We start from the raw sequence: 14,752 nt of genomic DNA, 5'->3' as shown, positions 1-14,752 counted from the left end.
TGCTCACCTGAAGACGGGGGGTTGCTGGGGGTAGAGTCGCGACAGGATGTCCCCGGAGAAGGAGTGGCGGCGAGGGTTGCGTGACGGCGGTCCCCCAGACCCCCGGGGGGAGCCCGGCTCCGGGGAGTCTCCGGGGCTCCCCGGGCCGTGCGGCAGGGCCTGCTCCAGCCTCTGCAGCTCCCGCTTGGCCTCCAGCAGGTGGCGCTTGCGGGCGATCCGCTCTAGCTGGAGGTGCAGCCTCTTGCGGCGGACGCGGCCTTCGGCGCGGCGCAGGGCGTGGTTCCTCAGCAGCTCCTCCTGCACCACCCTCTTGATCGCCCGGAGCAGCCGGGGCGGCGGGGGGGGGTCCGGGACGCCGCCGCCGTCGTCGGACCCCCGGGGGGCGCTGGAGAGTCGCTCCAGGAGGGGGGCTGGCAGGGGGTCGGCCTGCACCCCGGACTCCTGGGTCACCCTGGGGGAGGGGGCGGCGGACTGCAGGCGCAGCGACTCCTGGAGGATCCACCGCTGGACTGTGGGCGGAGAGCAGAGGGCATCCTGATCACCCACTGCTTCATTGATCCGCTCGTTTCCTCGTTCACAACACGGTCGATGGGAAAGCTCCCGTCCATCGTTGGTTAATGTGGACGGATACTATATCATCAAAGTTCATAATTGATCATTGATATCTGTATATAGTTTGACATGATTATCCTCAGGATAGGAAATCCAATAAATGATGTTTGATCAATGATGGTGTTGGTCAGATATATGAAATAAACAACCCCACGTTGGGTCTGAGCAGCGTGTGTCTTTAGTGTGTCTGTGTGACCTTCGGCGTGCTGCTGCGTCAGCTGGGCCTGCTCCGTCTCCAGCTGCCCCTCCGCCCTCCTCTGCTCCTCCTGGATCTCCTTCCTCAGGGCCTCCACGTACCCCTGCTGCTCCTCCACCCGCTGCCTGGCGGAGGAGCCCCCGCTGGGGGAGAGGGCGGTGACCGGCCCGCCCGGAGGGTCCGCTCCTCCCGCGCTGCGGGGGGGGAGAGAGAGAGAGGGGGGGGGGGGGAGGGAGAGAGAGAGGGAGGGGGGAGAGAGAGAGAGAGAGAGAGAGGGAGGGAAGGGGGAGATGAGAGAGAGAGACGGGGGAGAGAATGAGAGAGAGGGAGGGAAGGGGGAGATGAGAGAGAGAGAGAGACATCGAGAGAGAGACATCGAGAGAGAGCGAAAGCGAGAGAGAGGGAGAGAGAGAGAGAGAGAGAGAGAGGGGAGAGAATGAGGGAGAGGGAGAGAATGAGAGAGAGGAAGGGAGAAAGAGAAAAAGAGAGAAGAAGAGGGAAAATGAAAGAGAGAGAAAATGAAAAAGAAGAAAAGAAAGAAAGAAAGAAAGAAAGAAAGAAAGAAAGAAAGAAAGAAAGAAAGAAAGAAAGAAATGCAGATGTAGCTGACGAATGAATACAAAGCTCCTTTCAAGCCTTTAGACTCAGTAAATATTTACGAACAAAATTTTGAAATGTCGAATCACAACACATCTCTCCTCACTACGCAGTGAGCGTTCATGCAGAAGTTGGCGTCAAAGGGACTGTTGTTTGGGTTAAGTTCTGTAACTAGGCTGGTTACTTAGCAACCGCCTCATCCTGTCCGGTAAACAGCTGACAGAGGAAGTTGAAATCAACTGCAAACACGTACACATGCAAACACATGGGCCAGCACGCACACACATACACACACACACACACACACACACACACACACACACACACACACACACACACACACACACACACACACACACACACACACACACACACACACACACACACACACACACACACACACACACACACACAGACGCACCTCAAAGGATTTGCTGATACATATAGAATACGTTAAAAATAATGTACTGTGTACAGGAAATAGAAAAGAAGTGTGTGTTTTCTCCAGGTGTGTACCTTGAACCCGATGTGAAGGGACAGAGTTCCCTGTAGCCGTCATCCCCGATGGCCTGGACACAGACACAGAATACAAACACGTTATCAGAGGAGTATTGACCTCTATCGCAACGTCACCCTAAACTAGCATTCCATTCATGCATCCGTCATCAGAATCCAGAACTAGACTCACAACCCAAACAAATTGATTTGCTGATCATTTATAGATGAAGACACTAACGGAGAGGATATTTTATTTAGAAGCACTTTCATGTCGCTAAGAGGTGCATAAATTAGACGGTAAATCTTAAGTGCTAATTAACACTCGACATTGAATACAAAAACCTTCATTACCCCACCATCAGCCTCCTCATCACCCCCATTATCATCCATTAACAATTCTAGCATCATCAGCATCATCATCCTCTTCATCATCACCACCATGACCACCTTCCCCACAAATCATTAGCCTTCTTCATCACTATCTTCATCAGAACCATCCTAACTATTATCACATCCCCCATCAGCATCACCACCAGGACCCTCATCATCATCATCCTCCTCCTCCTCGTTATCCCCCCCCCCCCCCCCCAGCCCCCTGATGACCCGGGCTCACCCTTCTCCTCTCCCTGAGGACCGCCGCCTCGGCGGGGTGGTTGAAGCGGAACCTATGGGTGCCCAGAGTGATCACAGCGCCTGGGGACGAGAGAGAGAGAGAGAGAGAGAGAGAGAGAGAGAGAGAGAGAGAGAGAGAGAGAGAGAGAGAGAGAGAGAGAGAGAGAGAGAGAGATGGTAAACTTAGCATCCCAAGTTGTGCCCTCCAGTGACACAGCATCCCTGTATCCGAGGCTTGGTTGCTAGGTGTGTTTCCATGATACCGTGGCAACTGTGGAGGCTGGGGTGGAGCTTCGCTTTTATGCGGGTCTCAGTTTTTAAAATGAAAAAAATGGAAATGAATATTTTACGGTCGGCTTCACATTTCGTCTAAAAACAGATTATTTTGGTGATGGATGGGCCGCAGGGGGCGGGGCTTACCCTGGGCCAACCGGCAGGGGTCGCTGACCTCCCTGTCGTTGACGAGGCAGGCGGAGCACGCCATGGGTTGGAGCGTCACCACACCCCCTTCGTTCACGATCTCACAGCTGCCATCGCCCAACACTGGACACACACACACACACACATGCACGCACACACAACATAACACACACACACACATACACACACAGCATTCAAACCACACACACACACACCCACACACACACACACGTGCACACGGTGAACACAACACACACAAGCAGAGCAGTCAGTTCGGAAACAGCTGTAGCAAAGCGTTCTGAAATTGATTCGGCTAGATTTGTTCAACATTTGATCTTGGAAATCTGTAAAAGTCAAGTTGATCTCGACAGCCATGTGTCAACGACAACTCTGAACCCTAAAGCTTCTGTCAGGCATAACAGACTAACACCCCTCTTAACGTTTTTAGTCCCTTCTGCAGAAAACGACTTATCATCTTTGAAACCCTAAAACATTTGCGTTTTAGAATTTGATTTTCACAAGGGCACATGAGCAGCTTATCGCAGCTCTGTTGTGTTTGGAATATGAACAAACAGTCCAGTTAATGGACTTCTTCCCCCCCGTGTCGAAGCTTCGCCATTAGCATGCGGCGCGCAGCGCAGCGTGTTCGCATCAAGCCGTGCGCCGCAGCTCTTTGATGCCAACGCATACTGATGACCTCATCAGTATGCGTCTGAAGGTCGCTCCTGTGATGTTAACCTCCAGTGGACTGTGAAAACGATATGCCCCCCCCCCGTCTTAACAGGATGGATCTGGTTCAGGTCGGACGCGCCGCCCCGGTTCACCGGGCTGTGGAGGTGGAGGTGAAAGAGGTTCTACCTATCTGGGCGTCTTCCGGTCGGTTGGGGGGTCCGATGCGCGTCACTCCTTCCTGTGACGGAGGAATGATAACACAGCCGTCAGGATAACGACAAAGTAATGACAACAAACAAACAAAATGAAAAGAAAGCATTGAGGCATTTTCCGACCACAACTAAATAGAGATAGCAGTCGAAATGTATGTATAATATATAAACACCTGAAAATAGTACGACGTAATCATTAATCATTATAACGCCGGGAATTGGAATGTGAGCATCGAACCCGGGACCTTTCGGCTGGGAGTCGATCACCCAAGATCCCCCCCCCCATATAGTCTATCATCCAAAGCACAACACAAAACCAATTTAGGTCAACAATTGCCTTTGTGTGTGCGTGCGTGCGTGCGTGCGCGCGTGCGTGCGTGCGTGTGCGTACAGTAACATCAGCAGTGTGGGGGCGGGCTCCAGGGAACGCTCCCGAGCCAATTAAAACAAGCAGGTCGCTGCATCGAGCAGCAGCTCCGCACCGCTAACCTCCCCTCACTGATCCACTTATCGGTGCGTCGATAGAGGCGGACCTCCCCCCCCCCTCCCCCCACACACACCCCCGCCCCCCCGCCTCGATGGATGAAACAGCTTTTATTTATATGAAACCCCACGGGCACCCCGGGGGAACGCACACTTCCTTTAGCATTCAGGAAGTGATGCGATGGCTCGGCCTGCGGGCGTGCCTGTCATTGTCAGAATGAGGTCGGCGCCGGGGGTCCCGGGGGGGGGGGGGGGGGGTTCACCGCTAAGAGCTTCTGATCCGACCTCGCTTTAGGTATTTAAAGGAAACACAAAGGGAAAGAAAACAGTGGGAGAGGAATAAAGGAGCAGGCAGAGAAATTGCTGGAAGACGAGAAGACGGAAGAAATAGAAGATGGCAGAAATGCACTTGAGGAGGTTGGTGTTTGTTTGCAGAACAAAGAGGAAGCAAGGTAGGAAGGAGAGGGAGAGAGGGAAGTAGGAAGGAGAGGGAGAGGGAGAGGCAGAGAAAGAGGAGTCATTTTTAAACTTGTTGAAACAGCTGTCAGAGGAAAGGAAGACATAGTGGGTGGATTGTATAAAGGCCTGTGTTTGCGTATATGTGTTTGAGTGCGTGCGTGCACTTTTGTGTGCGTGCGTGCGTGCATGTGTGTGTGTGTGTGTGTGCGTTCGTGCAATAGGATGAGGAGTAGGAGGAGGAGGAGGAGGAGGAGGAGTAGGAGGAGGAGTAGGAGGAGGAGGGAGCAAGCCGGAGACAGGAAGTCAGAGAGAGATTCAGTCACTTCTTCCTCTAGGCTGTGTAATAACAACAGGTTCTTCTGCACATTGAATTGTTCGTCCACTCAACGAATAACGTCACATGGACGGGGTCTACGGCGATCTGAAGCGATGGGAGACTGAACGCTTAGCAGGAAGTGAAATAGAAGACAGGCTGTGGAACTACAATGGGCAAGTCCACATACAGACTTGTCTTATAAATATAAGGCATTATCATAACAATGATATCATCCTCCTACTCATTCGCTTGTAAAGCTGGTGTCCTATTTGAGTGAGTTCTCCCATTCTAAAGTGGTAGAAGGCATTATCATCCACTATGTACCTTGAGGTTATGAAGACAACATTCCCAGAGTACCCTGATACATAAGATATAATACAATACAGTATTATCATAATCTTTACAATCATTATCACTGAGCTGGTGGAAGACAACATTATGACAATTATTATCCTCATTATCCATGTGTACCCTGAGGTGGTGGAAGACATTATCATTATCCTCATTATCATTATCCTAATGATCCTTATCATTATCCTGGTTCCGTACCCTGAGGTGGTGGAACAGCACCCCGGGGCTCAGGACGTCCCGGTCCAGGCTGACGAGGTGCGGCTGCAGGGCGTGGACCAGCAGGCCGGCCTGGTGGCGGTTGACATCAACGCCGTACTGCTCCAGCAGCACCTGCTTCTCCCTCCACCCCTCGGACCAGTCCTCCGTCAGCTGCTCCACCTGACACGGCCCAGGTCAGAGGTCAGAGGTCAGAGGTCGGACGTGAGTGAGTGAGTGAGTGACTGAGTGAGCGAGTGTGTGCGTTTGTTTATAAGTGTGTCTGTGTGTGTATATGTGTGTGTGTGTGTGGGCTCATCCTCAGTATAAAATGTAAGAATATGTAATACGTCTATGGAAATATGTAAACGTGAACCTCTATAATCAACAACATAATAAAAGCACCGCAGCTACACAAGCCTTATGTTTGGAGCTATCGATTAAAGCTATCGAACGCGGGCACCGACACCTTTCATTCATTTATAAAAAATACAATAAAAAAATGACAAAAAATAATAAATAAAAAAAGACCACGTTTTCACTACATACTTTTCGAACTATCCAAGTCATCCAACGGCATCATAAACCCTGGGGCCCGAGAGACTACAATAGGCCCTCTATAATTCACCAACCAACTTCTACGAACAAACTTTAATATTTAGAGGACATCTTTAAACTTAATCCAAGAGACTAGAAGGAGCTGACAGACGTCGCCATAGCAACAGTGACAGGAGCGGTACCTTGAGCTCGTTCTGGAGCAGCATGTCCGATAGGTTCCCGTCCCGCTCCTCGCTCAGAGAGGGGCTGAGGTTACGCTGCTGTAGAGAGAGAGAGAGAGAGAGAGAGAGAGAGAGAGAGAGAGATGTCACATTGGTGTTTGCCATCAGCTCTACCAGAAATGAGCCTGATTGGACTGCAGTACTGACTCCTAAAGATATGATGCTATTGTATTAATGTCCTGGTTGTTTCCACGGCGACCTCACCATCTGGAAGCTGAGCAGCATGCTCTTCAGACGGTCCACCTCCTGCCGCAGCTCTCTGATCAGCCTGACACTGGCGTCCTGTAGGGACACAGAACACAGTGACCCTTCTGACCCCTGACCCCAGAACACAGTGACCCTTCTGACCCCTGACCCCAGAACAGTGACCCTTCTGACCCCTGACCCAAGAACACAGTGACCCTTCTGACCCCTGACCCAAGAACACAGTGACCAGTCTGACCCCTGACCCAAGAACACAGTGACCCTTCTGACCCCTGACCCAAGAACACAGTGACCAGTCTGACCCCTGACCCAAGAACACAGTGACCATTCTGACCCCTGACCCAAGAACACAGTGACCATTCTGACCCCTGACCCAAGAACACAGTGACCCTTCTGACCCCTGACCCAAGAACACAGTGACCCTTCTGAACCCCGACCCAAGAACACAGTGACCCTTCTAACCCCTGACCCAAGAACACAGTGACCCTTCTGACCCCCGACCCAAGAACACAGTGACCCTTCTGACCCCCGACCCAAGAACACAGTGACCCTTCTGACCCCCGACCCAAGAACACAGTGACCCTTCTAACCCCTGACCCAAGAACACAGTGACCCTTCTGACCCCCGACCCAAGAACACAGTGACCCTTCTAACCCCTGACCCAAGAACACAGTGACCCTTCTGACCCCCGACCCAAGAACACAGTGACTAGTCTGACCCCCGACCCCTGACAACAGAGTACAGTGACCCGTCTGCCCCGAACCCACCTCCCAGAACACAGTGACCCCAGAACACAGTGACCCCAGAACACAGTGACCACCCAGAACACAGTGACCCCAGAAGACAGTGACCCCAGAACACAGTGACCCCAGAAGACAGTGACCCCAGAACACAGTGTCCTCCCAGAACACAGTGACCTCCCAGAACACAGTGACCTCCCAGAACACAGTGACCAGTGCCCAGTGGGTTCTGACCCGACCCCACCTGACCTAGTCACTCACTCAGTCATATGCAACGTCCAGAAAAACATCTGCTGCTGAGTCAGCAATGGATAATCAAATAAATAATTGGATTTAATTACCAAGACATTATTATTGTTATTGTTATTCTACTGTAGTGAAGCAGTAGAAGTTATATTACAATCAATGCAATTATATAAAGTTAATTCGGTCAATTATTACACTATCAGCTTTAATCATCACACAGACTGTATTTGTGGTCAATAAACACTAAGCTCCTACAGCAGCAGCCTTGTAGACAGGTAAACACACAACCGTGTAGACAGTTAAACATAAGACCTTGTGAACAAACAAACACAAAGGAGAGAGTTGAGGCTCTCTGGAGGCCGACCTCGTTAACTCGCGGTTTGTTGACGATGTTCTTGGCGTGCGCTGCGTAGCGTAGCGTGCTAAGCGTCTCGTTGTAGCTGCTTCCCGACGGCGATACGGCTGTATGATGACAAGACAAACATGCTTATGGTGCGTTCCAGGCAGCCCGTAACCCGTGTTTTTACAACCTTCTACCCGTGAAAGTGCCCTGGAACGGCAGTCAAACCTGCAACTTACTACCCGTGAACTCGTACCAGACCGATGTACTCCCAGTTACAGCTCGCAACTTAAGGGCTAAAAAGTGTCCCTGGAACGCAGCTTAATGCTATGTTATATCATACTCTGAAGTCGGCAGTTAGAACAGCACAGTTGTCACTGTTTGGTAAATGGAAGTTTACGTTACATTTACATTCAGGGAGTTTAGCCCTGAATGTAAATGTGACGCTTTTATCCAAACCGACCGAGTACATTTGTCATAAGAAAGAGAAACAACAATATATCGCTGTCGGTACAGTAAGGATGTTCATAGAACCAAGTGCCAAGCACTAACAATCGCTAGGTTGACGGAACACTAAATGTATGCATCCATTTTCTCCAAATTCATACACATTTTGCTACACTAACAAACCTAAAGGTAAAAGTAATAAAATCAAGACGTTAATCGTGTAAAAACACAGTTTAGATATTCTAATTTGACTTGAGCCACTGAACAGTTTGAACGCGGCTAAACTGCATGGCTGGCGTTTTCCTGTTCCCTGCGTCTGGCTGCCTGCTGCGCTGCGCCTCAGAGGAATGTAACGTAAAGGAAGCACACAGTCAGGGTAACCACTGCCAGCTGCCGTCAATTACAAATCAACGCCCCCGCCCCCATTAGTCTGCCACCCCTGGCCCCCCCACCACACTAATGGTCCCAATCGCCCTGAGCAGGGACCAACGTTCTTTGCATTGCTAATCCGCATTTCTGCTGTAACTTTATTTGAACTTAAATAGGGGGTAATGATCGTGTAATGGCGAGGGCGTAATGTTAGACTCCCAGCTGCAAGGTTTTGGGCTCCGGGGCAATCGGGGACCCGATTGCCCCGGAGCCCAAAACCTTGCAGCTTCGCCCTCACCCTCGCCATTACACCCTTGTCTTTAGACGCCCTTGATCAAGATGCCCTTACTATCACTCTTAATTCACTTGAGAAGAGTGAATATACAGAAACATGCCTCTGTATCATTTTCCTGAAACACAGCACCTTGTCCTGTAGTATCGAGTCACGTCAACGGGGACACACTGGAGAACGGACTCACTGGCGATCATGATGGTCTTGGAGTTCCCTCCCAGACTGTCTTTCAGAAGCCAAGTGAGGACCGAGTCTCGGTAGGGGATGAAGCAGTGTCTTCGTCCTCCTCCTCCCCCCCTCCCAGAGCTGGAGAGGTTGAGGCTTCCCCCCAGGCTGCCCTCCCCCTCGCTGGCCATGCTGTTGATACTCTGGCAGCTGTTGGACATCTGGGAGTTCTGGGCTGTAGGGGTGTGTGTGTGTGTGGGGGGGGGGCATTATGTGAAGCAGGTTACCCATGCATGTCGATCTCAAACACAAACCGATCGCTAAACACAAAAAAGACCAAATAACCTTTGGGCCGATCACGTCATCTCCTGGAACAATCTGCAGATTTGATTTGTGTATTCACAGAAAGGCGTGTTGTTTAGCAGGGAGGAGGTGTGTGTTTACCGAGAGCCGAGATGACGATGCCCAGGGTGACCAGAGACTTGTTGATGCTGGAGCCCTCCGTCAGTCTGTCCCTGCAGTAGTGTGGGTCGGCCCGCTCGCTGGAACACACACACCACACACACAGCAGTCTTAACCTGGTCAACTAAAACACTTAACATGTCGATAGTTGGATCTGTAAGCGAATCTCAAAAAACGTTTGTAAAATGGCTTCCACTAGGGGGCGCCTTCGTCAATCAAGTCCTAGTCTAATCCTCACGGGTTTGGATACACTTTGACACCTCGCACTGGAAACAATGTGAACAAACACAGCTCACTCACCTCCCAGCCAGGTCCACCAGGTTAATCTTGCTGACGATCTCCGAGGGAAGATTGTTCTCCAGAATAGCCTGCGGAAACAACCAAGAATTGGAACGAGTTGAACAAACCGACTGAGCAGAATTCATCAGTTTGAAAGCATTGAAAGTGATTTTTCTGGTGTAAACTGGAATCTCTCTGAAGTGCTCTTTGGTTAGGCATCCAGCTTTAATAGAAGGCAAGTCCAAGACGATTTTTACTTATACATAGGTAGGAGCTCTTAAGGATGGATAGAGCCCACATTACAGAGCTCTACTGATGGATAGAGCCCACATTACAGAGCTCTACTGATAGATAGAGCCCCACATAACAGAGCTCTACTGATTGATAGAGCCCCACATTACAGAGCTCTACTGATGGATAGAGCCCACATTACAGAGCTCTACTGATAGATAGAGCCCCACATTACAGAGCTCTACTGATAGATAGAGCTCACATTACAGAGCTCTACTGATAGATAGAGCCCACATTACAGAGCTCTACTGATAGATAGAGCCCACATTACTGAGCTCTGATAGATAGAGCCCACATTACAGCGCTCTACTGATAGATAGAGCTCACATTACAGAGCTCTGATAGATAGAGCCCACATTACAGAGCTCTACTGATAGATAGAGCTCACATTACAGAGCTCTGATAGATAGAGCCCACATTACAGAGCTCTACTGGTGGATAGAGCCCACATTACAGAGCTCTACTGATAGATAGAGCCCCACATAACAGAGCTCTACTGATGGATAGAGCCCACATTACAGAGCTCTAATAGATAGAGCCCATATTACACAGCTCTACTGATGGATAGAGCCCACATTACAGAGCTCGGTTGGATAGAGCCCACATTACAGAGCTCTGATAGATAGAGCCCACATTACAGAGCTCTACTGATAGATAGAGCCCACAGTACAGAGCTCTACTGATAGATAGAGCCCACATTACAGAGCTCTGATGGATAGAGCCCACATTACAGAGCTCTACTGATAGATAGAGCCCACATTACAGAGCTCTGGTGGATAGAGCCCACATTACAGAGCTCTAGTGATGGATAGAGCCCACATTACAGAGCTCTAGTGATGGATAGAGCCCCACATTACAGAGCTCTGAGACGCGTGAGGAGAGAGACGGGGCGGAGACCTGGGTGTACTGGATGGTGAAGATGGCGTGCGATCTGCTGCTGGCCTCGTGGTTGTGCGTTGCCGCGGTGATGCGGTTGGCCACGCCCTCCTCCAGCAGGTCCAACGCTTGCTTGTAGTCAGTGACCACGTGTTGAGAGAGGTCTGGGGGGGGGAGAGGGAGGACATGAAGCTAGAGGAAGAGGAGGAGCTCACGTGAGGAGGGCCAGGGAACATCAGGTAGGATTGGGTTGTTGATTAATAATCATTAAATGAACAACAAAGCAACCGTTAGAACAAAGTATATAACTCAATGGTTAGACATCTGCTTTTGCACGCATATTCTAAACGCACGTTTGGAAGGGAAAAGGTTTACCAAACAAAACAGATTTAATTGAACCCCAAATGACTGATGTGAAAGATGTTATAGAATAAGTTTAGGCCATGATTGCCTTGAATTAGAAGCATGTGTCTCTTTCAGAAAATAGAGGCAGGATGAAAGAACAGAGTCATTAACGAGCAACCGAGTGGTGGAAGTCTGTCCGGTGGTCCGAGGTGAGACATGTTCCAGTGAGACGGACGGACAAAGAAACACAACGCTTAGAAAACACACATTTTTGGGGGGCTGAATCAAATGAATTGATCCGTCATGCGGGTGCCTCTCTCTCTCTCTCTCTCTCTCTCTCTCTCTCTCTCTCTCTCTCTCTCTCTCTCTCTCTCTCTCTCTCTCTCTCTCTCTCTCTCTCTCTCTCTCTCTCTCTCTCTCTCTGACTCTCTCTCTCTCTCTCTCTCTCTCTCTCTCTCTCTCTCTCTCTGACTCTCTCTCTCTCTCTCTCTCTCTCTCTCTCTCTCTCTCTCTAACCACTAAACACACACGCGGCCTGTTGACGACTCATCCAATCAGAGTCCAACATGACTCAGACATTTATGGAAAGAACTTCAAAGTAAAGCAGGCGGTCAAATATGTCTGTTTGCACAGTCGTCCATTAGGTCATGAGGAGAAGAACGGAAGATGAGGAGGAGAGGACAAAGAAGAGGGAGAAGGAGGAGATGACGAAGAAGAAGGACAAGGAGGAGGAGAGGAGGAGTGTAGAGGAGGAGATGACGAAAAGAAAAAGAGAGCAAGAGGGAGACGGAGGAGAAGAAAAAGGAGAAAGGGGGAGGAAAAAGAGGAGGATGGGAGGAAAAAGTAGAGAAAGGGGGAGACGAAGAAATGGGAGAAGGGAAAGGATGAGGAGGATAGGACAAGGAGAAGAAGGAGGAGATGAAGAGGAGGAGAAGGAAAGAGATAGCACTGAATATGGAGACGCGATATGTGTGTATGAGTGTGCGTGCTTGTTTGTGTGTGTGTGTGTGTGTGTGTGTGTGTGTGTGTGTGTGTGTGTGTGTGTGTGTGTGTGTGTGTGTGTGTGTGTGTGTGTGTGTGTGTGTGTGTGTGTGTGTGTGTGTGTGTGTGTGTGCGCGCGGCAGAGCGTGCTCCTTGGAATGACGAGGAAGTGACCTCACTTCCTCTGGTTGACAGGGATATTTTTCCCATTATAAATACAATGACTGGATGTCGGTCTCTTTAAATCCAGACGAGAAATGAAAAAGAGAGAGAGAGAGGGAGGGGGAGAGAGGGAGAAGAATGAAAAGAAAACTAATCATGAGTGAGAAGGAGCAACATCTGAGGAGGGTGTTGGGTCATCAGCAGGAGAGCCAGTTCTGGATGTTATTAAGAGTTTGGACTACGAACATGGTCTGGGGAAGTGCGAACACCACGCTGACCTAGAAACCTCAATCAATACCCCGGGACACAGCATTCAACTCAGAACACTCCAGCATTAAACTGAGGACCATGTATGAAGTATACTGAATATGTTTTAGGTCATTTTCTCGGTTGTCAAACCAGACACAGGTCTAGACGTTCCTTTGTCCCGGCAGGAAATGGTCTCATTAATAATTTTGTGGACGATGGCTGCTCCCTTATAAGCCAGAGTAATTGCTGTCTCAGTTGCAAGCTATGAGCTATTGTTTCGCAAGCTAAAGACAAAGTATTTATCGACCAAAAAACTTGGCTTCTCAACGCTGTCGTAGACAATGACATGTTTCTGGCCGGTAAAGGCCACCGTAGTTTCCCATCCGTTGTTTCAATCGGCAGCCTCACTGAATTCGATCTGACACACTCTGCCTTTTATATTTCAATGTCTGGTTGTGGTCCGTTGGCTATGAATCGTTTTTTATTGTCACTGTTGGTATTGTTGTTGTTTTACTATCACCTCGAGGTCTATGCTGCAGAACAAACTGCCTTGGGGTGGTTCTCAAAGGGGATATAAAATAGCTAACTCAATCTTTTTTCTACCCTGAGCAAGTTTCAATTCTGAAAGCTAGACAATAGAAAATCGAGAAAATGGACGATAGGTTGATTTTTAATGTCCATGTTTACACAGCCAAATAGACCGCACATACATTATTTATACTTATTTTATTTTATCCCAGAAATGCTTTGTATCAGTGAAGGGGTTACTCAGCTGAAAGAATATCTTAGAAGGGGTACAAACTTCGGTGGCCTGTATTGGCCAGAAATATCGGCCGCGCTCATGAGGAAGAGCAGTTGTCTTGTCACCGAAAGGTTGCTGGTTCGATCCTCCTAGCTGAGTGTCGACGTGTCCCTGAGCAAGACACTTAACCCTAACTGCTCCTGACAGCTGGCTGTCGCCTTGCATGGTTGACTCTGCCGTCGGCGTGTCAACGTGTGTATTAACCGATGTAAGTCGCCTTGGATAAAAGCGTCTGCTAAATGCCCTAATCGTTATTGTAATTGAAGTGAAAGCATGTGAGCATGAGTAATGTGTTGTGTGTGTTCTTTATAGCTCCAACAGGGGGGCCGGGCCCCTAGAGGGCCAGGGGGGGCCCCAAGAGGGCCGGGGGGGGCCCAGAGGGCCGGGAGGGGGGTAGGGGTGGACTGATCCTCACCCTGGACGTAGGGGCCCTTCTCTGGGTGCTCTCGGACCCTCAGGGTCTCCCTCTTCTTCTGCCCCCCCAGCTTCAGAAGGTCCCGCACGCGCTCGTTGTAGATCTCCAGGAAGCTGAGAGAGGGAGGGAGGAAGGGGGAGGGAGGGGGAGGAGGAGGGAGGGGGAGGGAGGGGGGGAGGGGGAGGGAGGGTGGAGGAGGAGGGAGGGAGGGAGGGAGGGAGAGGAGGAGGGAGGGAGGGGGAGGAGGGAGGGAGGGGGGGATGAGGAGGGAGGGAGGGGGAGGAGGGTGGGAGGGAGGGAGAACAACTCTTTAGCTAACTAACACTCACTGCGATTATTGATGAGTTTCTTCCCAATTCAGAGACTTCCATGATTTTGTTGTATCAAGGAAGCGGTTTCTCTAAGGTCATTATCACACTACTGCAGATACGTTTAGAAACACATGCTTTCTATCCATTGGGTCCGTCCACATAAGTGGAATTGTTTTTGTTCAGAAAAAAACGTATTCCCAAAGGAGCCGTCCAAAGTACATCCGGCTGGTGTTGTACCGTCGCCGGGGAAACGCCTTTCTAGGCAAAAACTGGATTGTTGCGACCCACCGACATAGTGCCGAGATGGCCTAAGATGTCCGTCGCCACCTCAACACAAACCCATCAGCACCAGGGCGCCCCTACCTGATCTCCAC

The 14,752-nt window shown here is 50.1% G+C and overlaps 1 protein-coding gene across 1 annotated transcript in view; it reads right to left on the bottom strand.

The window, feature by feature from the left end:
* Positions 1–14,752, bottom strand: part of stard9 (StAR-related lipid transfer (START) domain containing 9) — a 49,831-nt gene that overhangs the window by 15,969 nt on the left and 19,110 nt on the right. The window contains exons 6-21 of the mRNA XM_056589819.1: positions 14,742–14,752; positions 14,068–14,180; positions 11,135–11,277; positions 9,968–10,035; positions 9,650–9,747; positions 9,228–9,440; positions 7,957–8,054; positions 6,607–6,684; positions 6,364–6,441; positions 5,627–5,806; positions 3,794–3,845; positions 2,936–3,058; positions 2,517–2,596; positions 1,922–1,974; positions 809–1,002; positions 8–509 (exon numbers count right to left, since the gene is read on the bottom strand). The exon at positions 14,742–14,752 is cut by the window's right edge and continues 51 nt beyond it. Of these exons, the coding sequence (XP_056445794.1) occupies positions 8–509; positions 809–1,002; positions 1,922–1,974; positions 2,517–2,596; positions 2,936–3,058; positions 3,794–3,845; positions 5,627–5,806; positions 6,364–6,441; positions 6,607–6,684; positions 7,957–8,054; positions 9,228–9,440; positions 9,650–9,747; positions 9,968–10,035; positions 11,135–11,277; positions 14,068–14,180; positions 14,742–14,752 (2,084 nt within the window). The remainder of the gene's footprint in view (positions 1–7; positions 510–808; positions 1,003–1,921; positions 1,975–2,516; positions 2,597–2,935; positions 3,059–3,793; positions 3,846–5,626; positions 5,807–6,363; positions 6,442–6,606; positions 6,685–7,956; positions 8,055–9,227; positions 9,441–9,649; positions 9,748–9,967; positions 10,036–11,134; positions 11,278–14,067; positions 14,181–14,741) is intronic.

The sequence above is a fragment of the Gadus chalcogrammus genome, chromosome 5, assembly GCF_026213295.1.
Source record: "Gadus chalcogrammus isolate NIFS_2021 chromosome 5, NIFS_Gcha_1.0, whole genome shotgun sequence".
Classification (NCBI taxonomy): Eukaryota; Metazoa; Chordata; class Actinopteri; order Gadiformes; family Gadidae; genus Gadus; species Gadus chalcogrammus.
Note: the sequence above shows the minus strand (reverse complement) of the source record. Positions and strands in the feature narration are given on the sequence as shown.